The sequence below is a fragment of the Bos grunniens genome, chromosome 19 (assembly GCF_055505025.1).
Source record: "Bos grunniens cultivar Pamir isolate PY7600 chromosome 19, Bosgru_T2T1.0, whole genome shotgun sequence".
NCBI lineage: Eukaryota > Metazoa > Chordata > Mammalia > Artiodactyla > Bovidae > Bos > Bos grunniens.
In genome coordinates, this window is record NC_141183.1 from 19,364,034 (window position 1) to 19,386,942 (window position 22,909).

Here is a 22,909-nt window from a genome sequence, read left to right on the forward strand (position 1 = left end):
CAACATGTTAAAAAGCAGAGACATTACTTTGCCAACAAAGGTCCATCTAGTCAAATCTATGGTTTTTCCAGTAGTCATGTACAGATGTGAGAGCTGGACTGTAAAGAATGCTGAGTGCTGAAGAATTGATGCTTTTAAACTGTGGTGTTGGAGCAGACTCTTGAGAATCCACTGGACTGCGAGGAGATCCAACCTAAAGGAAATCAGTCCTGAATATTCACTGGAAGGACTGATGCTGAAGCTGAAACTCCAATCCTTTGGCCACCTAATGCAAAGAACTGACTCATTGGTAAAGACCCTGATGCTGGGAAAGATTGAAGTCGGGAGGAGAAGGGGACGACAAAGGATGAGATAGTTGGATGGCATCACCAACTTGATGGACATGAGTTTGAGTAAGCTCTGGGAGTTGGTGATGGACAGGGAAGCCTGGCGCACTGCAGTCCATGGGGTTGCAAAGAGTGGGACATGACTGCGTGACTGAACTGACTGATGTCTACAATGGAATACTACTGTATGGCAATGAAAAGGCATGAACCACTACTACGTGAAAGATCATAAATTAATCTCAGACACAATGGTGAGTGAAAGAGGCCAGATGTAAAAATATATATACTGAATGATTCCATGTATATGAACTCCAAAAACAGACTAAACATATGGTAATAGCTCAGAATACTAGTGACATTTGGAGGGGAATACTGACTTTGAGTGAGCTTGCTCAATGCTAGAAATATTCAATATCTTGATCTAGGTGGTAGTTACATTATATATATGTGTGCATGTATGTATATATGTGTGTGTGTGTGTATATACACGTTACATGTATACTGTGTAAAAACGCATCGTTGTATTCTTTAAGATGTGTGCAGTTTACTATCCGAAAGTTATACCTCAATTAAAAAAGAAAAAAATAAAAGAGGGACAGTAGCTTCCTCACACTCAAATAAGAAGCAGCAGCTTTACGTCACTATCTTAAAAAAAAAAAAAAAAAGAAAACAGAACATTTCCAAATTCACATTATGATACATAACTTTGAAAACAACATGTTCATCTGTATACCATCTAAAATTACTCCATGTACACTAGGAATTGAAGTGTCACACTTTGGTTAATGCATTCCAGGCACAGCAGGGATTTTATATGAACTAGTGCTGGGATACTGGCAACCCAGGGAAAGCCTGGGGCCAAGTGGAGAATGTGTAGCTAGGATTATGCCTTGTCACCAGCCTGGCTGGGGTTGTGGAATGCTGAGGCTCTGCTTGGAGGCACAGGGCAGAAAACTGGGAGCAAGGGGGGAATGAATTGGGAGAGGGGGCATAGGTAGGTTCCCTTATGCTCTGGGCCCATAGCCCATATCTCTTGGGCCCATAGCCCAAGTCTAGACTCCTGACCTCACCAGAGAGACAGTAGATGTAAAACAAGCCAGTCAGTTTCCAAGTGGGAAGAGTGCCAGCCATGATTTTTGCTGCCCAAGGAACAAAAAATCAATAATAATCATTCTCATGATTCATGTTCACCCTGTTTTATTCCAAAGCACTTTACCGAAAGGCTCCTTGGCCCAGCCAAGAAGTTCAGGGCCAGGAGCCAGGACACCTGGACACTAGATCTGTGTGTGGAAGACTTGGAACTTTCTTGGGGTCTAAGTTTCTCCCATTGTAAATGTTGCAAGTGACATTGTGGAGTATTTTACAGTTTTACATACATCTTACTCAACCCTTCAACCCCTGGTGAGAAAAGCAGAGAACATAGGACTGCTATTCTAATTTTTTTTTTTGAAAACCAAATTTTTATTGTCTACAAATATATATACATATATATATATATAAATTCCCCCCAAAGATGCTATTCTCTCATTTCCCCATCTCTTCTTCAACACCCCTAATATAAAGGACATTATTACACTTTATTAAAACTTCACCCAAATGTCCAGACAATGCTCCATCTATGTATTCTTCTGTGTTTGCAAGCTGCATGTTCATATAGCCATCTACAGACACAAGGTAGCCTTTGTACTCCATTCCCCATTTAAGCTTCACCATTACTGGCTTTCCTGTTGATCTGTTGAGGAAAGGTTTGGGGTTGAGGGGCAAACTCATCGCGACTACTGCTGCAATAGTGGGGAAATGCTGCAGGATACTCGCCGATGCAACTGTCCTGCGACCTTCGAGACTGAAGTAACCACACAGCTGCTATTCTAATTTTATAGACAAGAAAACTGGGATCAGATGAAGTTAAGAGATTTAATCAAACTCACACTGTTAAGGTGGGAAAGCCCAGAGGCTGGAAACCTGGGGCTTCTGACTCCAAACCCTTTGCTGTTTCAAAGTCAAAACAAGAAAGTCATTCCCTGCAGGTTCTAAGTTGGAGAAGGAAATGACAACCCACTCCAGTATGCTTGCCTGGAGAATCCCAGGGTCGGAGGAGCCTGGTGGGCTGGCGTCTATGGGGTCACGCAGAGTCGGACACGACTGAAGCGACTTAGCAGCAGCAGCAGGTTCTAAGTACAGTGTGACATGGCTTGGTCCTTCATAAAATGCCCTCTGTAGGTTCCAAGGGCAGAACTGGGTTTGTGGGGAGGGGGAGGGGGGAGTCAAAAATAATACCAAATGATGAATCAAAAGTAAAGAGAGAGCCTGCGACGAGGGGCCCTGAAGCTTAAGCTTCATTACCATCAAGGTAAATCGGCCCCTCCTACCCACTAAAAAATCCGGACACAGCAGATCTCGACAAGATTTTCCTCCCGGTTTGTGAAACGTGGCAGATGTGGGCTGTGGAAGTCCTGGGAAAGGACTCTCAGTTCTCCCAGGAGACAAGAGAAATTACAGCAGCAGCGAGGCCGTGGTGTGAGGATGGAGAAGGCTGTGTGACAGGGGAAGAGTCCAAAGGGGCCGGCGGCCCAGCTGGCAGTGCCGCTGTGGTAGGCTGGCATCCCTGGAGCCGGGGGCGATGGCGCCGTCCCGGAGCGATGGCCCAAACCGTAGGCTCGCCTGATGGAAGCAGGCGTTCTTCAGACCGTCTTCTGGCTTCCTGCGTCCAGATAAACCTTTCTCGGTGGAGGAGAGGAAGAGACAGACAACCGCAGCCGACGGCAGTGGGAGGGTAGATGGTGGTCGCGCCTAGGCCTTTCGATCTCCGGCCCGCAGGATGGTGGAGAGCGGAGGCCTACGGGAAGGCTGCCCCACTGCGGCTCTCGCGGCGAGGCCGGGGTGCCAGGCTCCCCTCGCGGCTCCCCGCCGCCGCCCGGGGGAGGAGGGGCGGGGGGGCAGCGCCCGCGGCCTGCTTTCCCAGGGCTGGCCAAGCCTTTTTGACAAGCTGATAGCGTGCCGGGGATTGGCTGGTCCGGGCGTGACGCCGGTTAACAACAAAGGTGGAGTTGGAAGAAATTAGATTAAAGGAGGGGGGGGGGGGGTGAAATTAAAGGGGGAGCAGGCTGGGGACTGGAGGCAGAGACCGAAGGGGAGATGCGCGAAGCGCGGTCTCACGGCTCCGCTTCGCCCCGGAATCCCCTTCGCCTAAACCCACCGGGATTTTTGCTCTCAACCGACTCCCGCGGCCCAGCTACCGAAGCGGGGGTGGGACGGATGGTTGCTGCTTCTTGAAAAATGCCCCCAACTCTCACCCTGACACCCCCTTGCTATGGCCCAGGGGGAGAACTCTTTGCTCGGACTCCTCGGATCCTAAACTCGGAGGAGGTGAGGGGCATTGAGAATAGCGAGAGGTTCGCTCTAAACCCGGAAGGCCCTCGCGGGGCACCGAGAACGGACGAGGCGGAGCACTCCCCCGGTTTTCCAATGTGTTGCAAACCTAAGAGCTTTTCTTGCTTGCTTTTTTTTTTTTTGTAACACCCTTCCCCCCTTTTCTCTCCCCTCCACCCTGCTTTGGCTCCAGGGTTGCAAAAGCAAAGAGCAATAAAAAAAAAAAAAAAGAAAGAAAGAAACCCGCGCATACACTCAGACACACACCAGTGGCGACAGGGGGAGAGTTGGAAAGACGTAGGAGAGAAGCAGGAGGCAGCGGGGAGGGAGCTATGGGAGCGGGAAGCCGGCAGGTTCCCTCGCAAATCCCCCTCCGGCCCCACGTCGCCTCGCCGGCCCCGGCAGGGGAGCGAGGAGCCGGGCGAGCAGATGGAGGAGTGGAGCTCGCTCTAGGCAGCAGGCTTGGCCGGAGAATGGAGGAGCCGCCAAGCGATCGGCTGATTGGAAGAGAAACGCAGAGCGATGGAGGCGGGGGTAGGAGGACGATTTCTCTGCGGGGACTGGCGGCGGCGTATACGCCCGGGTCGGGCGCTGCAGAGCTTGGCTAGCTTTCAACCCGCGCTCGCCGGCTCCAGCCCCGCGCGCCCCCACCCCCAGCCCTCCCGGCGGCTCCGCAGGTGAGTGCGAGCTGGGGGCAAAAAGACTCGAAAGTCTCAACACGCCCGCCCTGCCAAAGGGAGGGAAAAAAAAAAAAAAAGAAAAGCATTTTTCCTTTTCTTTTTTTTTATTTTCGTGCAGCCCCCAAGCGCGGTGGGAGGGAAGGGGTGAGGCTGAGTCGCCCGGAGGAGGCGGAGGGGCCAGGCGAGGCCGGGGTGGCCCGGGAGGCGGCGGCGCCGAGGCGGCTCTGACGGGCGAGCGCTCGGAGCGGCGCTGCGCTGCGCCGAGGCGGGCGGGCGGGCGGGCGGAGCGGGGCGGGCGGAGCGCGGCGCGTGGGGCTCGCCATTAGCCGTCGCTCCGCTTCGCCATCTCGGGCTTTGTCTGGCGGCTTGCTGCCCCGGCGTCGGCTGCGGCGGAGCTGCGGCTCAGCTCTTCGGCCCGCCGCACCCCTAAGGTGCCCTTGGCCCGTGCTCCCATTCACACGCTCGGTAAGTGAGCCCCGGCGCCGCGGATTTCGGGGGAGAGGGGTTGCTGCGAGTGGCGGCGGCGCCGATCTCCATGCGCCCGGGCAGGCCTGGGGAGCCATGCCGGGCTGGATTGAACCAGCTCCCACAGAGACTCCTCCGCCGACCCGTCGCTTTCTCGCCGTTTGCGGGATTTAAAGAGCAAAAGATTTTTTTTTTTTTCCTGTTTTAATTTGCAAAGAGGACATTTTTTAGGTTTTTTTTTTTTTTTTTTTTTTTAAGTTTCGTGTGTGTGCTGCTTAGCAGCGAGGCAGGCTCCGAAGCCTGGCACGGCGATTGGCTTGCGTGCGCCCCAAGCCTGTGGCTACGCTCCGGGGATAAGGGTGGGCGCGAAACGCCCGCTCCAGGAGGCGGGCGAGTGAGCGGGTGAGGGCTGGAGTGGAAGCCCGAATCTGAGCTGGGGGAGAGAGCTCTGGAGCCGGGCTGCAGACACCCCCGGAGCCTCTCCAGCTGCCGGGGGGCCCTCCGGGCACCCTCTCTGCGGTCGCGACTCGCGCCCTCCCTCCCGCGCCGGCCGAGCCTGCTAGTTCCCCCGCGGGTCTGGCGAGGTCGCTCTCGGCGCCCGCCCGCCTCGGCTCCGAGCCCCGCCGCCATCCGGGTGGCTGCGTGTCTCCCTGCCCCGACCCCCCCCCCTCCCCGGCGGCAGCAGCAGCCGCCGCCGCCGCCACCACCACCACCAGCACTACCCCCCTCCCCTCCTTCCTTCCCTCCGCCTCGGCCGCCCGGGTCCCCCCAGCTCCCGCCCCTCCTCCCAGCTGCCCCCCGCGGAGCCCGCCCGGGCAGGCTGTGGGAGGGAGCGGAGCCGGCGAGGCGGGCGGGCTGGCGCTCGCTCCCCGGGGGTCGGTGTGCGCTCTACGGGGAAGGACGCGCTCGCTGCCCCGCTTCTCCCGCCCCCCCTCCCGCTCCTCCTCCTCCCTTCTCCCTCCTCCTCCCCGCTCCGGCGGCGGAGGCTGCGGCGGCGGCGGGGGGTGTGCGAGCTGAGGCCGGGGCCGGCGGGCGGGCGGCGGGCGGGCTGCCTGCAGGCGGAGGGCGCTGTGCTTTGTGCTTTTCGCCGCGAGGAGCAGCAGGCAGCAGCCACAGCCGCAGCCGCCGCCGCCACAGCAGCAGCCGCCGCCCCAGCGCCGCCGCCGCCGCGCCCGGAGGAGGAGCCGCTGCCGCCGCGGGAGGGAGCTGCGGCTGTGCCCGGCCGAGCGGGGGAGGGCGCCGCCGCTCAGAGCCGGGGAGGGAGCCGCCGGAGCGGGAAGCCCGGAGGCCGCGCTGCGCCGGGTAACCGAGGCGGCTGAGGACGCGCGCCGGGTCGGGGCCGGGGCCAGGCGGCGGGGAGCGAGCCGTGGGTACGGTGGACGCCCGGAGGAGACCCGGGGCGACTTCCAGGCAGAGAAGTGGGCGAGAGAGGACCAGGGCAAATGGAGAGGACGCTGAGAGCCGGGGGAGGGGAGGGCAGGAAGCGAGGCCCAAGCCGAGCCCCGGCCGCGGGCGGAGGAGCCCGCGCTTCTCCGAGCCGGCAGGCGCAGTTCTCGCCGGCCGCCGGAGGGGGCGGCGGGGCCGGTGAGCGCTGCTCTCCCGCCTCCCGGCCGCCGTCCTCCCGCCCTCTCCTTGGCTCGGCTCCCCGGAGGCCCGGGCGGGGGCGCCGGCGGGGCTGGGCCGCAGGCTCGGGGGAGGAGGCGGCGGTTCCCGCCGTGGTCGCGCCTCTGCGCCGGGCTCCTCCGTGCGCGTCGAGGTGGCTGGGCGGTGGCGGCGCCTCTGGCCGGGGTGGGTGGCTCGGGGGCGGGGGGCAGGCCAGGCCGCTTCTCTCCGGCTGCTTGCCCGCCCAGGCGGGCGGGGACGGCGTCGGGAGCCTGAGGGGGAGGGCGTCGGGAATCCGGATCCGGTCCCCGGGGGCGGTGCGGCCGCTGCGCTCCGGGGCTGGCGGCGGCTGCGTTGCGTCCGGGTCCCCGCCGGGTTGCGGAGGCGGGGGGAACCGGCCGGGGGGAGCGGGAGGAGGAGACTGAGGCGCGTGCCCGCTTCCGCGACCGCGCGCGCCCTTTACCCGCCCTTCCTCCTCCCCCGCCCTCCAGCCTGGGGCCTCCCCGGGGCGGGGCGCGCAGAAGGGGAGGAGTTTTTTTTTTTTTTTTTTTTGGCCGGGGTGGGGGAAGGAGGGCGGAGGGCGGAGGGCCGGCGCTCGCTGCGCGCTGGAACGCGGAGCAGTGTCTCGCGTGGGCAGCGGAGGGCGCACGCCCAGGAGCGGGGCTGTAGAGGCTGTAGGGGCTGGGGGTGGGGTTAGGAGGTAGAGGAGTGCACTCTCACCCCCACCAACTCATCAAGTCTTCTGGAGTTTTGGCTGGGTCTCTCTGAGAGTGTGGGGTTATGTCCCCCTCCCCTTTTGGGGAGGGAGTGATAGACAGACCCCCACCTCTCAGCCCGCCTGAGAGGGGACTGGTGTCTCTTCTAAAGGGTGAGGTGGCTTTGACCCCGGCTTGCCTGGCTAGCACGACCGAGGAGGTGGCTGGACGGCTGGAGAATGAACGGAGAAGCCGACTGCCCCACAGACCTGGAAATGGCCGCCCCTAAAGGCCAAGGTAGGAGCCCCACCCTCAGCCCTCTTTAACTTAAACCTTCCATTCTCACGTAGGTATGCGAGGCCCACTCCCCTTCTAAAGGTTTTCTCTCATCGGGGTTCTCTGAACTGAAATGGGAGGAAGGCTCTTGAGTGTCAAACACCCCTCACACTGGGTGTTTGGCTAAACACAAACTATTTGGCTTTGAACCTACAGACTGTATTTTTCACACTCCATTTCCCCCCCAGGTTAGAGAGGGAGGAGGAGGCCTTTTTAGGTCTTCCTTCAGGGGTTCCCAGTCACCCCGAGTGTGTCCTCAGCAGTGCCCTGGAATGGGAGGGGAGATGAGAGAGATGGGAGCAACGGGGAGATGAGAGGGATTGGGAAAGCTTTTCAGGGTTGTTTTTTTTAATTGTTATTAAGAGAGCATAGTTTTTGGTGAGGCAGGTTGGAGAGAAGGGTGTTTTGATGGCTGGAGACCTCAAACACACTTAATTATACTCTACCCCATCCAGTGGGGATCCAGTTGTAGGGTGGCAGGGTGGGTAGGATGAATCTGAGCATCTGGCAATGCCTGTGGGGCACTGAGAGGAGAGAGGATTATGGGTTCATGTGACCCTCCTGCAAAAACCCGGACCCAGGTGACCAGATGTGAATGCAAGTCAAGAGCCCTTTTGACTCCTAGCCATGGATAGCTATCATCCTAGCTCACCTTCCCCAGTAGTCCCCTCCAGAGAGCCCTCAATGGAGCTGCCTTTCAGTGACTGGAAATAGCTAGTCCAGACTCCTTTTTTTTTTTTTTTTTTTTGCTTCCATAGGGAATTGGGCTGAGAAGACAACTCAGAATTCTAGGAGGGGGGCCCTCCTTGGAGCAGAGCTCACCCTTTGCCCACCTGCCGGCTTTGCCTCATAGCTGCCTTGTATGGCTCTACCATTGTTTTACTTGCTCCAAAGTCTCCTTTGGTCCTTTCTGAGAGAGAGGGTAGGGCGGTGGAACACTCACATCTCTAATGTTAGTCTCCAGCTATGCTGGAGCAAAACATTGGCGTGGGTTCTCCTTACAGCCCACACCCCTGCCTCAGTCTGCACATTTAGGGTAGCCAAGTAGAACTGGGACTGAATTTAGCTTCACGTTTAGGTGTGTAGCCTCCTTGTTTCCCTTTCTTCTGCAGTGAGCTAGCTGTTCTCTAACAAGGTCCCAGATCACTGTGGCTTCCTTCCCCTCCCCCCTTCCCTATGATAAATTGTAACCCACGGCAGGCTGGCACGTTAGAAATGATAATAGCTTTGCAGTAAGCCAAACTTGGGTCCAAGTCTGTTTTTCTGGGCGTGATGTTGTCTGGACTGGAGTCCCTGCTCTAATCTGTATGGCCACAGCTTTTCCTTAGGGCTAGGCCATGTGTTGTCCGTGTCTTCAGATGGGAGATAACCATCTGAAGGGTCTGAGATGCTCTGGGAAGGAAGGGTTGAGTGCTTAAGGACTGTGGCATGGTTGGGGGCTGGCATGAACCAGGCATAATGGCCTTTCTTACCCTTCCCCAGACCGCTGGTCCCAGGAAGACATGTTGACTTTGTTGGAATGCATGAAGAACAACATTCCATCCAATGACAGCTCCAAGTTCAAAACCACCGAGTCACATATGGACTGGGAAAAAGTAGCATTTAAAGACTTTTCTGGAGACATGTGCAAGCTGAAATGGGTGGAGATTTCTAACGAGGTAATGGATTCCCCCTCCCTCCCCAACACATTCGAACACACATCTTCACCTACCCTTACTTCAGCCTTCTTGGTTGGGGCGATGAAACAGAAGTCTATAAACAGGAAGGAAAGAGACCAGGCGAGGTCCTTGTGTGGTCGCCCTTGTGCATCTTGGGAGTTGGCACGGTTGACAGCACTGGCCAAGACTTCTCAGTTCTACTTTCTAAGCTATGTGGCCTTGAATACTTACCGTCTTAGAGCATCTGTCACCTGAGCTGTTCTGGGGATTGAATGAGGTGCTGACATGGACAACCATTTCGAGGTCAGGTGGTCGCCTTGTTGCTCTCCTACGATGTGTACCGACTGCCCGGACCTCTGCAGTAAACATGGGCCAGTGCCTGGGTATCAGTGCAGCCTGAGCTGTGTCGCTCTCGACCCCAGCCCTTCTCCTTTGATATCTTCAGTCTAGTGGAAAGTAGAGAAGGCCTGTTGGAAAACGAGGGTATGCTCCTGGGTGGCATTCCCCTCTTCGGCGCTTCCCCTTACCCTCACCTCCTTTCTTCCTCCAGGTGAGAAAGTTCCGTACGTTGACAGAATTGATCCTCGATGCTCAGGAACATGTTAAAAATCCTTACAAAGGCAAAAAACTCAAGGTGAGTTTCCAGGTGGAGGAACACGAGAGTTCAGAGAAGCAAGGCTCAAAGAACAGTGTCTCACCTAGACCATGTCCTTGTCGCTCTTTCCAGAAACACCCGGACTTCCCAAAGAAGCCCCTGACCCCTTACTTTCGCTTCTTCATGGAGAAGCGGGCCAAGTATGCTAAACTCCACCCGGAGATGAGTAACCTGGACCTGACCAAGATTCTGTCCAAGAAATACAAGGAACTGCCGGAGAAGAAGAAGGTGGGGGGCGGGGGGCTAAGGTGCAGAGGGAAGAGGTGGGGAGAAGCTGGTATGGTGTAGGTTATCTGGCCGGAGGGGGAGGGGGGCAGCAAGGGTTTAGACTGAGGGACCTGGTGTCAGGGGCATGGGTGGGTCAGCAGAGTGGAGGAGGGCCTTGGGGAGCTCACCTGATCATCGCCTCCCGGGCCCATATACCCTCAGCTGTCGGCACTGCTACAGATGTAACCGTGACCAAGGCAGACACCCGAAACACACATGTCCTCTTTCACACACACGTCCTCACTGTTAGGCCTGCACAGCTGTTCACTTCTGTTTCCCCACATGGTCTCACTTGATGCTCATAGAGGTAACTCCGGGAGACTGAGTGGTCCAGATTTTGTGTTCAGAGGAATTGGGGTGCAGGAGGGCGTCGTGTCCCAGGACCATGGTTTAGTGCACGGGCTCCCTGCCTAGCCCTCTTCTCTAGGCAGGTAACGGGCGCGTCCCCAGGTTACATGGACTTCCTCCCCCTTACACACATTGTCCTTTGTGGCCCCATGCTGTCCCAGATCATCAAGCCCATTAACCTTGGGCAGAGGCTGCCCCAGCCTCCTAGGCAGGGGTGGACATGGTCAACACAGTGAGGTCGAGTGGTCCTTGGGAGAAACAGGCAGCACAGCATCGGAGGAACCTGCAGGTAGGACAAGAGTGAGAGGCGGTGGGCAGAGAGAGACGCGCAGAAGAGATACTGCGTGGTGAGATGGAGCCAGGGAGAGATGCTAGCGAGGGGCAGCAGAAGAGACAAGAAGGCACACTTGCTGGAGAGGAGACAGTTGTAGGCAGCTGGCTCTCGGGAGGGCACTAGCCCTGGGAGCAGCTCTTGTCCCAAGTTGCACACCTTGGCTTCAGGCTCACATGGCCTGGTACTGTACCCAAAAAAGGAGCTCGCTTGTCTGAGTCGATCCAGCTGTCTTCAGCTGCTGCCTGAACCAAGCTGGAGGATGAACCGCTGGAGCTATTCTTGACCCCTCCAATGGGGCCGTTGCAGAGTTGACTGTATACACAATGCCCAGACGTTCCCACGGGGTGAGAGGGAGAGGCAGAGGGTCTCAGGACCAGGGCGGGACAGAGGAAACTCCGAGGTACACTGGACAGGGTGCCAGCCTAGGGGACACAGTGAGCCTGTTCCCCTGACTGCCACTGCATCACCGTGTGTGTGCCCTTTGGTAAGTCATTTCCATCCTCTGGGCCTGGTCTTGATCTGAGGCGTGGAGGGTGAGCTTGATCTGGGTGGTGCCTTCTGGCTCTGAAAGCTGCTGTTTCTGTGAGAGGAGAGCTGAGACTGGGGCAAAGGAGGCAGGGCTCTGCTCTCGGTTTTTTTGTGGAAACCTCAGAGGGAAGCAGAACTGCCTCGCTTCTTGCACCTGATGAGAGGCAGAGGTTGGGCTCAAGCAGCATGTGTCCCTGGCCGCCTCCAGCACTACTCTGGTTGTGAATCTGGGAAGACGAGGGAGAAAGGAAAGGGGGACGTTGAAGTGGGGCCAGGAGGGGAGGTAGACGAGGAAGGGAAAGAGACAGGTTGGAAAAGAAGTCCAAGAGGGAGGGAGGCAGGAAGGATGCAGGTATGGAGATGGGATGGTGGGAACGGAGGACCAGGGTGAGAGAAGGAAGGGAAGCCAGGCCGTAGAGGAGAAGGACTGGGCTGGGTGAGGGAGGGCGCAGGGAGCCAAGAACCTGGAAGAAGGGATTGCAGGCAGGGAAAGTGGTCACGGCTGAGGGTTGTGGTGGGGATGGTGTCAGGATTGCCAAGGACAACCAGGGACCCAAAGGTAATGGGTTGGGGCGGTGGGGGGAAGGAATCCAGATTCAGGAGACAAGAATTCACTCTGGGCTGCGGTCAGTTAAGTCTCTCCTCAGTGCCTTAGAAGTGGGACTCAGCCTGCCCCCGGCCCTGTGGGCCACCTGAGACGGCACACTAGTATTAGCTGCCACAGACAGAGGAGGAGCGAGCGACAGGCAAGGCCTACGCCCTCCCCTGACTCCCTCCCTGGGGGTTTCCTTGGTGTTGGGGAGAGGCAGAGGGGGACTATCTTGGGGAATCCCAGGGCTGTCACTGCTTAGTGAATGACTGGGTTATGCCCGGTGGCCAGCCCCCTCTACCCCTGTCTCGGGACTCTCCCTTTCTTAAAGGGAGGGGATGGAATGTGTCCTGGGAGACCCCTGTAGCTCCTAGTGTCTGGGCTACAGAGTCCCCCCTCAACCCACTGGAAGGTAGGCCATCATCTTCCCTCCCCCCACCCCCGCCACTCATGACATTCTCCATACACATCACTGACAGGGAGGCAAAATAGCTAGAAAGGAGGACTTGGTGGGGTTTGTGGCTCAGCTCTTGGGTCATGGATGACCCCATCGCCTCCTCCCCCCAGATGAAATATATTCAGGACTTCCAGAGGGAGAAACAGGAGTTCGAGCGAAACCTCGCCCGATTCAGGTAAGGCAGTGGAGCCCAGAGGAGGCCACAGGGTGCTGGGTGTGGCAGGAGAGGGGATCAGAGCCTGGTGCTCACCACCCCTGAGGCATGGAAGATGGATGCGTCACCTGTTGACCGTAGTGGTTCACGCTCAGGGGCAGAGACTGGCAGCTAACCACTGGTCCACTAGGCCCCAGCTGATGGGCTGAGGAGCCTTAGCGAGTGGGGCAGCTAGCCGGGGTCTGCCCTGGCAGGACCCCCTCTCCCACCACTGACTGTCGCTCCCCACACCCTGGCTAGGGAGGATCACCCAGACCTAATCCAGAATGCCAAGAAGTCGGACATCCCCGAGAAGCCCAAAACCCCCCAGCAGCTGTGGTACACCCACGAGAAGAAGGTGTATCTCAAAGTGCGGCCAGATGTGAGTGTCCGGCCAAGGGGTGGTGGGAGGGCGCACGGTGGTGGCAAGGGGGGAGCCGCGCCAGGTCGGCCGGGCACGGTGCAGGGGAGCAGGAGAGGAGGCCCCTCCCCAGGGGTGGGCTGCATGGACAGGGCCTGGGCCAGCTGGCGTGTGCGTGCGTGCGTGTGCGTGTGTGAGCCTGTCCCCTTGCACCCAGGCGGGACCCTCCGCCTCTCTGCCTTCCCCTCCTGGCCTGTGGGGGACACTCTTGTGACCTCCTGTGGCCTGAGGGGGCGGGGGCCTCTGTGTCCCCCTCCCCTTCCCCTCCCCCCTCCCCCTGGCTGCCTGTGTGTGTCTGACGGCTTTTGGTTTGCAGGCCACTACGAAGGAGGTGAAGGACTCCCTGGGGAAGCAGTGGTCTCAGCTCTCGGACAAAAAGAGGCTGAAATGGATTCATAAGGCCCTGGAGCAGCGGAAGGAGTACGAGGTTAGGCTTCCGCTGCGCTCCTCCCCATCCGGCTCTTCACGAGCCTCTGCCCTCTGACTCTGCGGCCTCCGCACTCTGCGGGAGGCAGTCACTGCCCGTCCCGTCACTGAGGGAGGGGCCTTCTGGGCCCCTCACCTCTGCCCCTACCTTCCCTGCCCCCCCCCGCCCCCCCCAACATGAGATCTCAGGCTAGGGCAGGGCAGGGCACCACATCTCGTGTGACACAGCAGATGCACGGCCACCCCCCAGCTTGGCTCCCTGCCTCCCTTCCCCAGCGGCTCTCCCCCACCCCCCCAGCCCCGGCTAACCCCACACCCCGTTGCCCTCCATCCCCTCCAACCTCACTCTGCAGGAGATTATGCGTGACTACATCCAGAAGCACCCCGAACTCAACATCAGTGAGGAGGGCATCACCAAGTCCACTCTTACCAAGGCCGAACGCCAGCTCAAGGACAAGTTTGATGGGCGACCCACCAAGCCACCTCCGTGAGCGCTGCCCTGCCCTGGGGTTGGGGGATGGGGGGTGAGCCGGCAGGCAGCTAGGGAGCCGGGCTGATGAAGGACCTCAGCCCAGGCTCTGGAAGTAAGGAGGCCGCTGCCCTGGGCCTCCCTGGTCACTCACAGGCATGCTCTTCCCTTGCTGCCGGTTGTGACAGGAACAGCTACTCACTGTACTGTGCAGAGCTGATGGCCAACATGAAGGACGTGCCCAGCACAGAGCGCATGGTGCTATGTAGCCAGCAGTGGAAGCTGCTCTCCCAGAAGGAGAAGGATGCCTACCACAAGAAGTGTGACCAGGTACGCCGGCGGGAGCCAGCCCTGGAGTGGCGGGACTCCCGGAGAACCTTGGGGTTTTGAAGCCTGAAGTTTGATCCTGGGCCCTTGCTTTACACGCGGTGTTGTGCTTGGTTTAGTGTCTGTGCTGATTAAGGCAGGGTCTCGGGCCTCATGCCTACCAGCTATGGAGGGAGACTGGGCCCTGGCCAGGCTCTGGACGGTTTGCTGAGAGGCTACTGTTGGTCCCTGGAGTATAGGAGGTCTCCAGCGAGGCTGCCCCCGATTGACCTTGACTCTCCTTCCTTTCCCAGAAAAAGAAGGATTATGAAGTGGACCTGCTCCGTTTTCTAGAGGTGAGTGTTCCTTTGGGGAGGGCAGTGGGCAGAGAGAGGCCAGGGAGTGGTTGGTGAGCAAGGCCCCTAGGACAACACAGACACGGCCTGGGGACCAAACATTCAGCCCCATGCTGCCCACTTTTTCCCTGTCCAGAGCCTGCCTGAAGAGGAGCAGCAGCGGGTCCTGGGGGAAGAGAAGATGTTGAACATCAACAAGAAGCAAGCCACCAGCCCAGCCTCTAAGAAGCCCTCCCAGGAAGCGGGCAAGGTGGGCAGGGGGCATGACCAAGCAGCTAGGTGGGGTGGAAGGGAAGAGGCGAGGCTCCCCGTGAGCACCCCGTGGACGCCGACCCTCTTTGCACATCTACAAGGGCGGCTCGGAGAAGCCCAAGAGGCCCGTGTCAGCCATGTTCATCTTCTCGGAAGAGAAGCGGCGGCAGCTGCAGGAGGAGCGGCCCGAGCTCTCAGAGAGCGAGCTGACCCGCCTGCTGGCCCGCATGTGGAATGACCTGTCGGAGAAGAAAAAGGTCAGGCTTGCCAGACCAGAAGGGGCTGCCAGGCAGAGCCTGGGCCGCTTCTCCCCCGGGGGCTAGCTGCACTTCCTCACCCTGCCCCGGGTGTGTGTGTGAGGTGTGAGCCACACAGCGGCCTGAGCGCAGATTGTGGGGCTGGGAACCTAGCGAGCCGGAAGGCGGGAAGCTGTCAGCTGTGGGCTGTGGGCTCCCTGGGGAGCAGGGCCGCGGGGCGGCTTGAGCCCCTGGCTGGAGACATCTGCACCAGCCCACGCCTCCGCTTGCCCCACCCCACCTTACCCTTGCCGTTAGTGGTGGCGGGGAGAACCTTCCATTGCGGGACGGGCCGTGCGCGCCCCCTGGGGGTGGCCGGAAGGCTGACGCCTCTGCTGTCCCTCCGCAGGCCAAGTACAAGGCCCGGGAGGCGGCGCTGAAGGCCCAGTCGGAGAGGAAGCCAGGCAAGTTGCCGGAGTCGCCCAAGAGAGCAGAGGAGATATGGCAACAGAGTGTCATCGGTGACTACCTGGCCCGCTTCAAGGTAGCAGGCAGTGGGAAAGGGGTCTTTTTCCTTTTCTTTCTTTCTGGATAAGTAGTTGCTTTATCATTTATCTTTTCGGAAACGGGTTGTTCTGCCACTGCCCACACAGTGGGCAGCCCCAGGTGACCCTTCTCACTTCTGACACCCTTCTCTGTCCCCAGAATGACCGGGAGAAGGCCTTGAAAGCCATGGAGATGACTTGGAACAACATGGAAAAGAAGGAGAAACTGATGTGGATTAAGAAGGCAGCCGAAGACCAAAAGCGATACGAGGTGGGAAAGGGGCTTCTGGTTAGCTTGGTGGGGCAGGATGGAGCTGGGGCCACCTCCCCCCACTTAAAACTCAGGAGCATCCTCTCGGGTGGGCGGCTTTCCTTACTGCGTGGGACTTGGAGCCAGAAGTCCCGGCTTGGGTTGTGTGACCCTGAATAAGTCTCTTAACTTCCTTCTCTGAGCCTCAGTCATGCATCACTAAAATGAGGGTGAGGATACCAATCATGTGAGTGCAATTATGAAACCACTTTCAGACGGCAGGACCTACCCGACAAAGGCGTGAGTGGTTAGGAAGTTGCTCCCTAGCTGTGCCTTAGTTTCTCCTCCTTCCTGGCATTTAAAAGGAGAGTCAGCTAGGGACTGCAGGTACTGGGGCAGGAGAGAGGATAAGTGACCTTTCTGGGTGTCCTCATAGAGAGAGCTGAGTGAGAGGCGGGCACCCCCGGCTGCTGCAAACTCCTCCAAGAAGATGAAATTCCAGGGAGAACCCAAGAAACCTCCCATGTGAGTCTGGGGGCTAGAGTCCCTCCTGAGGTGGGGAGGGTCAGGGTGGAGGGGCTGCTTGGTTGGTGTCCTGACCCTCCCTGTGACACCCACACCTCTCAGGAATGGTTATCAGAAGTTCTCCCAGGAGCTGCTGTCCAATGGGCAACTGAACCACCTGCCGCTGAAGGAGCGCATGGTGGAGATTGGCAGCCGCTGGCACCGCATTTCCCAGAGCCAGAAGGAGCACTACAAGAAGCAGGCTGAGGAGCAGCAGAAACAGTACAAAGTGAACCTGGACCTCTGGGTCAAGGTGAGAGGGCAGGGGACCTGAGGATGCATCATGCTGACTGGTCTGCATTCATGGTTTCATTCAGCGTCCCAGCAGTCCTTCAGGGTAATGATTACTATCAGAGATAAGGAAACTGAGGCTCAGAGAGGTGAAATAACTTACCCCAGGTCACACAGCCAGGGAGTAGGAAGATCCAAATCAGACTGCCTTTTCCTCCCTCCAGCTGGGACCAGGGGATGTCTCCAAGACTCTGGCTCAGCCTCTAGCCTCTGAGCTCCGCTTCTGTGCCTTGCTTGAGCAGTCAGATCTGTAAAGTGGGGAGAGTCACCAATATCCTCCCCAGCCACCCAGGTGGGTTGGCCAAGGACCCAGGGGGAATAGCAGGGTTTAAGGGTTCCAGACATTTGGTGAGCCCCAGATTGCCTTGGCAGTGGCTCTGGGCTTGGCTTCTGGGGAGAAGTGATTGAGCCACACTATGGCAGTCTTCCGGGGGCGCTTCTCTGAGTTGAGAAAGGCCCTGACTCTGGAGCCTCCATTTGGGTAGAGCACAGGACAGACATGAAAGCAGTCTTAGGACAGGGTAGCTTAGAAAAGGCTTTGGAGCATCTTAAGCAGAAATACTGAGCTATGTTCTCAGGTCCTTAGGGTTCTCTGCAGAGACCTAAGGAGACTGGGATGGGCGCAGGTGGCATGATGGTCAGAGCTGAGCCCACTGCCTGGCGCTTGACCAGCGTGCTCAGTCAGCAGTAGTTTGGGTCATGTTCCCGCCCTCACCTCCTCCTCTGTCTCCCCCAGAGTCTGTCTCCCCAGGAACGTGCAGCATATAAAGAGTACATCTCTAATGTGAGTCTGGGAGCAGGGTGCTGTTGGGATAAGGAGGGAACTTGTGGTGGGGGTGGGGGCTAGGGGGTTGCTCCTTGGTGGCTCAGACGGTAAAGAATCCACCTGCAATTCGGGAGATCTGGGTTTGATCCTTGGATTGGGAAGATCCCCTGGAGAAGGCAATGGCTACCCACTCCATTATTCTGGACTGGAGAATCCCATGGACAGAGGAGCCCGAGTCCATGGGGTCACAAAGAGTTGGACATGACTTTCACTTTCTGGGGGGAGCAGTACAGAACTCCTGGCTACTCCCTTTGCCCATGTCCCCATCCCCTCCTACAGAAACGTAAGAACATGACCAAGCTGCGAGGCCCGAACCCCAAGTCCAGCCGGACTGCCCTGCAATCTAAGTCGGTAAGGAGCCCCTCCCAGAAGGGGGCGCTGGGGTGGGGAGATTCAAGATGCCTGGAGTGGCATGGCAGGGACCACTGATGTGCTTCCATCCCTCCCAGGAGTCTGAGGATGAGGATGAAGAAGATGAGGATGAAGACGAGGAGGATGATGAGGAGGAAGACGATGAGAACGGGGACTCCTCTGAGGATGGTGGGGACTCCTCCGAGTCCAGCAGCGAGGATGAGAGCGAGGATGGGGATGAGGTGGGGTGGATGGGGCATGGAGGTGGGGGGGTTGCTGCCAGGATGGCCCCCTGGTGACCACACTTTCTTGTCGCCCAGAACGAGGAGGACGACGAGGACGAGGATGACGACGAGGACGATGACGAGGATGAGGACAACGAGTCCGAGGGCAGCAGCTCCAGCTCTTCCTCCTCGGGGGACTCCTCGGACTCTGACTCCAACTGAGGCTCAGCCCCACCCGGGGCTCCCCTCCCCGGCTGATCACCTTTGTTTCTCCCCCATGTTCTGTCCCCCTGCCCCTTGGCCTCCCCCACTTTCTTTCTTTCTTTCTTTTTTTTTTTAAAACAAAACAAAACACGGTGGGGGGTAGGCGCTGGAGGCGCCCAGGCCAGAACTCTGCGGCCTCAGAGACATCAGCCCTGGGGGGCCCTCCAGGGAGCGTACCCATCAGACTGAGCCACCACTGGACTGGTCCAGCCCACCCCCTCCTCTGCACTTGCGGTTTCCGGCATGGACAATGGACCCGGGAGTGGGTCGGGGTTCCCAAAGAGTTCAGTGAGGCCCCCTACACCTGCAGCCCAACCCAAGGGAGGGTGGAAGCTTGAGGAAGACCCCTTTCTTTCCAGAGGGGCTTGCAGCCTGGACCCCTACATTGGAACTGGAGGCAGGGAACATGGGAGAGGAGGGCGGGCGCCTATGAAGAAATAGGCCTTGCCCCATGGCCCTCTTCTTCCCTGCCCCCTGCGGGAAGGAGCTGCCTGGACCCACTCACGGGGGCGGGGGGGAGGGGGCAGAAGTGTTTTTTATATATGTGTATATATTTTTTTTTTAAGCTCTGAGCTGTCAACGAGACGTTTCCTACCGATCTCGGCTGCCGTCTCTGTTGTCATTTCTGGGAGAGGGAGGGTTTAGAGGGTAGGTTTGGGGCTTTTTTAAAACGGTCTTGACGTGTATGGAAAAGTGTGTGTGTGTGCGCGTGTGTGCGTGTGTGTATGCGTGTGGCCTGTACATAGCATGGGTGCACCTGTGGATGTGTGCAAAGGCACGTCTATTTGTGCGTGTAAGAGAAGGTAAAAGGGTTGTGAGGGCTATGGAGACACTGACCCTGGTGGGAATAGGTTGGGGTGGCCCTTTTCTCCATATCTTCTGCTTTGCCTGATCTCTGATTCAGTTCGGGTGTACTGAAGCCACTCTGGTGCTTCCTCTGCTGGTTTCCCTCAGCCAGGGCCATTGGCGCTACTGCTAGTCTCCAGTATCCATCAGGACAGTGGGGAGGGGGACAGACCAGGTGAACCTTAAACATTTGATTTGGCGGGAAAGGTGTGTCCAGCTCATCTGAGGGGTCACCCAGCCACCGTCGGCTCTGAACCTGGGCTTCAAGAGATGTGTTGGAAGCTCTTAACTTATACACCCCTCCTGCCTGCCCCCCATATCCTCCAGCTACCCCACCCCCATTTCCTTTGATTTCTCAGGTCAGCTCCCTTCCCCACCCCATCTCCCCAAACCCACAGCTGAGGGAGAGGTCTGCAAAAGCTGCTTTGACAGCTGTCCTAACCCTTGCCAGCCATCCCCCAGATTTTGGAACCCTGATTCCTAGACTCTCAAAAAGCCAAGCCACCTAGTCTCTGTGGGTTTAATTTTTATTGTTGCTTTTGATCAAATTTTTTTAAAACAATCATGTCAGTGACCTATTTAATTGGGGGTTTGTGCTTTTCCACCCTCCCCCTCTGAATGAAAGGCAAGAGGAAGAACTCTTGTCTAGGAGGTGTGGTGGGAAAGGTGGGTCCCGCTCAGAGGAAGGCAGATAGATAATCTGCTTTGCCTCGGATGTGGTGCTGGGGGTGGGAGGAGCTAGTGGGGGATACTCCCTACTCCCCACTCCCCTTTCTTTGTCCTCCGGGAATTAGGTACAGGGGTTCATAGGTTCTATTTCTTCCCAAGAGCCCCTGCAGAGAGCCCCATTTCCCTGTTCTAGTGCCCCTGCGCTGTTGTGTTTCAGTGGAATGTGTTTTTCATTTAAAAACAACTTTGGATGGGGCATTTTTTTTTTTTTCCTGTTTTAAAAATTGAAAAATTCTTACAGTACAAACATGGCTGTGGGGGTGGGGGCGTGGGTGCTGTAAGAGGTCACTCTGAGTGCATTTTGGCACTGGGATGGAATGACTGGGGTGGGAGGACCCCTGCTCTCCCCTCCCACCCCGTTTTTTTCTAATATTTAAGAAGTGTTTTTTGTAGGTTTCAACAACAACCACAACTTGAATTTGTATCATGGGAGGTGGGAGGGAATGGCTTAGAGGTGTCTGCCTAAGCTTAAGGCCAACTGTGGAAGTTTTGTTTTCCCTTTTTTTGTACAATAAAGTAAAAATACAAAGATTTGACTGCTGTCTGATCACTGGACTCAGTGAAGTGGGAGTGGTGGCAGAGGTGACCCAACAGGCTCAGTGTGGTAAGACCCTTGAAGGCAACTTGTTTGCCTCTTCTTTCTGGAACCATCTTCCTCATTCCTGAAGGCTCCATAGCAACCTACTTTCACATTGTTTTGTTCTACTGTTCTTGTACTTTCTCAATTCAGTTTGTTAACTTAGGTAGTCAGACCACTAAGGACTGAGAATTTGGAAAACAAATTTTCTCCCAGCATGCACTGCCTTTAAAAATGAAGGTGATGAACCATTAGGGTCAAGGGTTCACCTTGGTCATGCAAGGGCTAATCATTGGGAGTTGGGGTAACCTTGAGCCCTCAGCCTCACCAGGGTGAGGAAAGACTTTCCTAAATGACCCAGACCTCTGATGGGAAGTGGGCTGGGCCAAGATGACTCACTCTGAGGTTAAAGAAGACAGCCTTCCCTCCACAGGCCTCAGCTGGGTTCCCAGAGCCACCAAGGGCTAAAGACCCAGGCCCATTGAAGACCTCTCCCTTCACCCCACACCCCTCTCTCACTCTTTGCCAAACTTCTGAAAAGCTCCTTGCCCCTCACGGCCTTCTATTTCCTCACCTTCCATTCACTATTCCCCTGAGGGGAATATGTTCATCATTACACCGAGTGGACGTACTCTTGAATTCTTGGTCTACTCTGCTGGCATTGGCTCCTCCTCCTCATTCTATCATAGGTATTCAAGTCACTCTATGAACTTCCAGTTATTACCCATAGTAACCATTCCAAAAAGTGGCCTCTATAGAGATGTCTCTTTGAAGCTGCAGACCAGTACAGGCTTCAGTGTATCCTCGGGTATCTTGCAGGTACCTCAAGACCCCAGATGAGCACTAAACATCTACTCATTAGTATCAGCCTTAACTCTTCTCCCTATTTCATCTCTCAGTGAAGGGAGGTGAAATTTGCTTACCGAGACACGTTTGTTCCACTTCTTGTATCTCTCAAATGTGTCAACCTGCTTACATCCTCATCATATTCAAGGCCATCACCATTGCTCATCCTCTGCAAAAACCTAAAACTCATCTTCCTGCTTGCACTCTTGCCCCCTACAGTCCATTCTGCACACAGCAACCAGAGCTATCATTTAAAAACAAATCTGGTAACTTCTGCACTTAGAACTTGCCTTGTCTTACCATGACCCTACAAGGCCTGGCCTCTGTTGCCTCTCCCTTCTCTCATTCCACTCTCCCTGTTCACTCACAAGGATCCAACCAAGTGATATGTCTTTTGCTCCTCAAACATACCTACCACAAGACCTTTGCACTTGTTCTCTCTGCCCAAAATGCCATTCCCCCAACACTACAGATAGCTTGTTTTTTTCATCCTTCAGATTTAGGCTCAAACGTCACCTCACAAGTCTTGCCTGACCACCCTCTCTAGAGAGGCCTTCTCCTACATCCCCTTGTTTCTGTATTCGTTTACCTGTTCATTGTCTGTCTCTGCAGACCAACACATTCAGTTTGAGATATGTTGGAGTTATGGTGGGATTAGCTAGTGGAGACAACTTATGTGTTCATTCATTATAGTAACCCCAGTACCTATTCCCAGGTGGCTCAATGGTAAGAAAAAAAAAAAAAAATTCCGCCTGCCAATACAAGAGATGCAGCAGATACAGGTTTGATCCTTGGGTCAGGATGATCCCCTGGAGGAGGAAATGGCAACCCACTCCAGTATTCTTGCCTTGACAGAGGACCATGGCAAACTACAGTCTGTGGGGTCACAAAGAGTCGGACACGACTGAATGAGCATACATAGCAGACATTTGACAATCAAGAAATATTCATTAGGGGACTTTCCTAGAGGTCCAGTGGTTAAGACTTCCAACAAAGGGGATCTGGTTCAATCCCTGATTAGGGAACTAGATCCCACATGCTGCAACAAAGATTTCAAATGCTGCAACTAAAAGTTCCCACGTGCCACAACTAAAACCTAGTGTAGGCAAATAAATAAAAATACTTAAAAAATAAAAAGATCCCGCAATGCTGTGCAATACAGCCAAAGGAATAAGAATGGCCCACAATAATGTCATATATATATATATGTATTATGTATTATATATAGCCTCTCTTTACCCAACTCTAACTTCACAAACCATCCCAGACTCAAACACACCACACTCTCTTCTCAGGCCTCTACACATTCTGCCTATATACATAACTGTTCCCTAGAATGCTCCTCTTAACCTCTCTTTCTAGTTAATTCAAGGCTCCACTTGAAAGATCACTTCCTCTAGGGAGCCTGCCCTGACGTCCTGACAAAAAGATTTCTACCCGTTTGTTTCTTTGGCTGCCTGAATGGCTCCACATTCAACCTTTTTTCCACATCAGGCTTTGCTGGGCAGTAAGCTCCACTAAGACAAGGTCTGTGTGCCTCTCTGGCTCGCTGCTGTAACCCCAAGGCTTCACCCAGAGCCTGGACCAATGTAGTCCTTAGTGTTTATTGACTGGTGCTAACTGTGGAG

The 22,909-nt window shown here is 56.2% G+C and overlaps 1 protein-coding gene and 1 pseudogene across 14 annotated transcripts; one reads left to right on the forward strand and one right to left on the reverse strand.

Moving 5' to 3' along the window:
- Window positions 1–1,763: 1,763 nt before the first annotated feature.
- On the reverse strand, window positions 1,764–2,245 carry LOC147351471 (small nuclear ribonucleoprotein F pseudogene; annotated as a pseudogene). Its single transcript, XR_015147538.1, has one exon. The product of XR_015147538.1 is annotated as a small nuclear ribonucleoprotein F pseudogene (transcript).
- A 1,112-nt stretch (window positions 2,246–3,357) lies between these two features.
- On the forward strand, window positions 3,358–18,881 carry UBTF (upstream binding transcription factor). Of its 13 annotated transcripts, none has more exons than XM_086357394.1 (21): window positions 3,358–4,372; window positions 7,310–7,434; window positions 8,956–9,131; window positions 9,682–9,765; window positions 9,859–10,014; window positions 12,420–12,484; window positions 12,764–12,884; window positions 13,240–13,350; window positions 13,703–13,836; window positions 14,007–14,148; window positions 14,439–14,480; window positions 14,617–14,730; window positions 14,834–14,989; window positions 15,378–15,512; window positions 15,674–15,784; window positions 16,200–16,288; window positions 16,391–16,580; window positions 17,355–17,402; window positions 17,724–17,795; window positions 17,894–18,037; window positions 18,116–18,881. In XM_086357394.1, the coding sequence occupies exons 2-21, from the start codon at window positions 7,377–7,379 to the stop codon at window positions 18,239–18,241; spliced, it is 2,274 nt and encodes a 757-aa protein (XP_086213520.1). In that variant the 5' UTR covers window positions 3,358–4,372; window positions 7,310–7,376; the 3' UTR covers window positions 18,242–18,881. The 13 variants fall into 13 exon arrangements, with proteins under 13 accessions (XP_086213520.1, XP_086213529.1, XP_086213522.1 ...); XM_086357396.1 differs by having other exon boundaries at window positions 3,442–3,692; XM_086357391.1 differs by lacking the exon at window positions 3,358–4,372 and adding an exon at window positions 4,725–4,840.
- The last annotated feature ends 4,028 nt before the right edge of the window (window positions 18,882–22,909 follow it).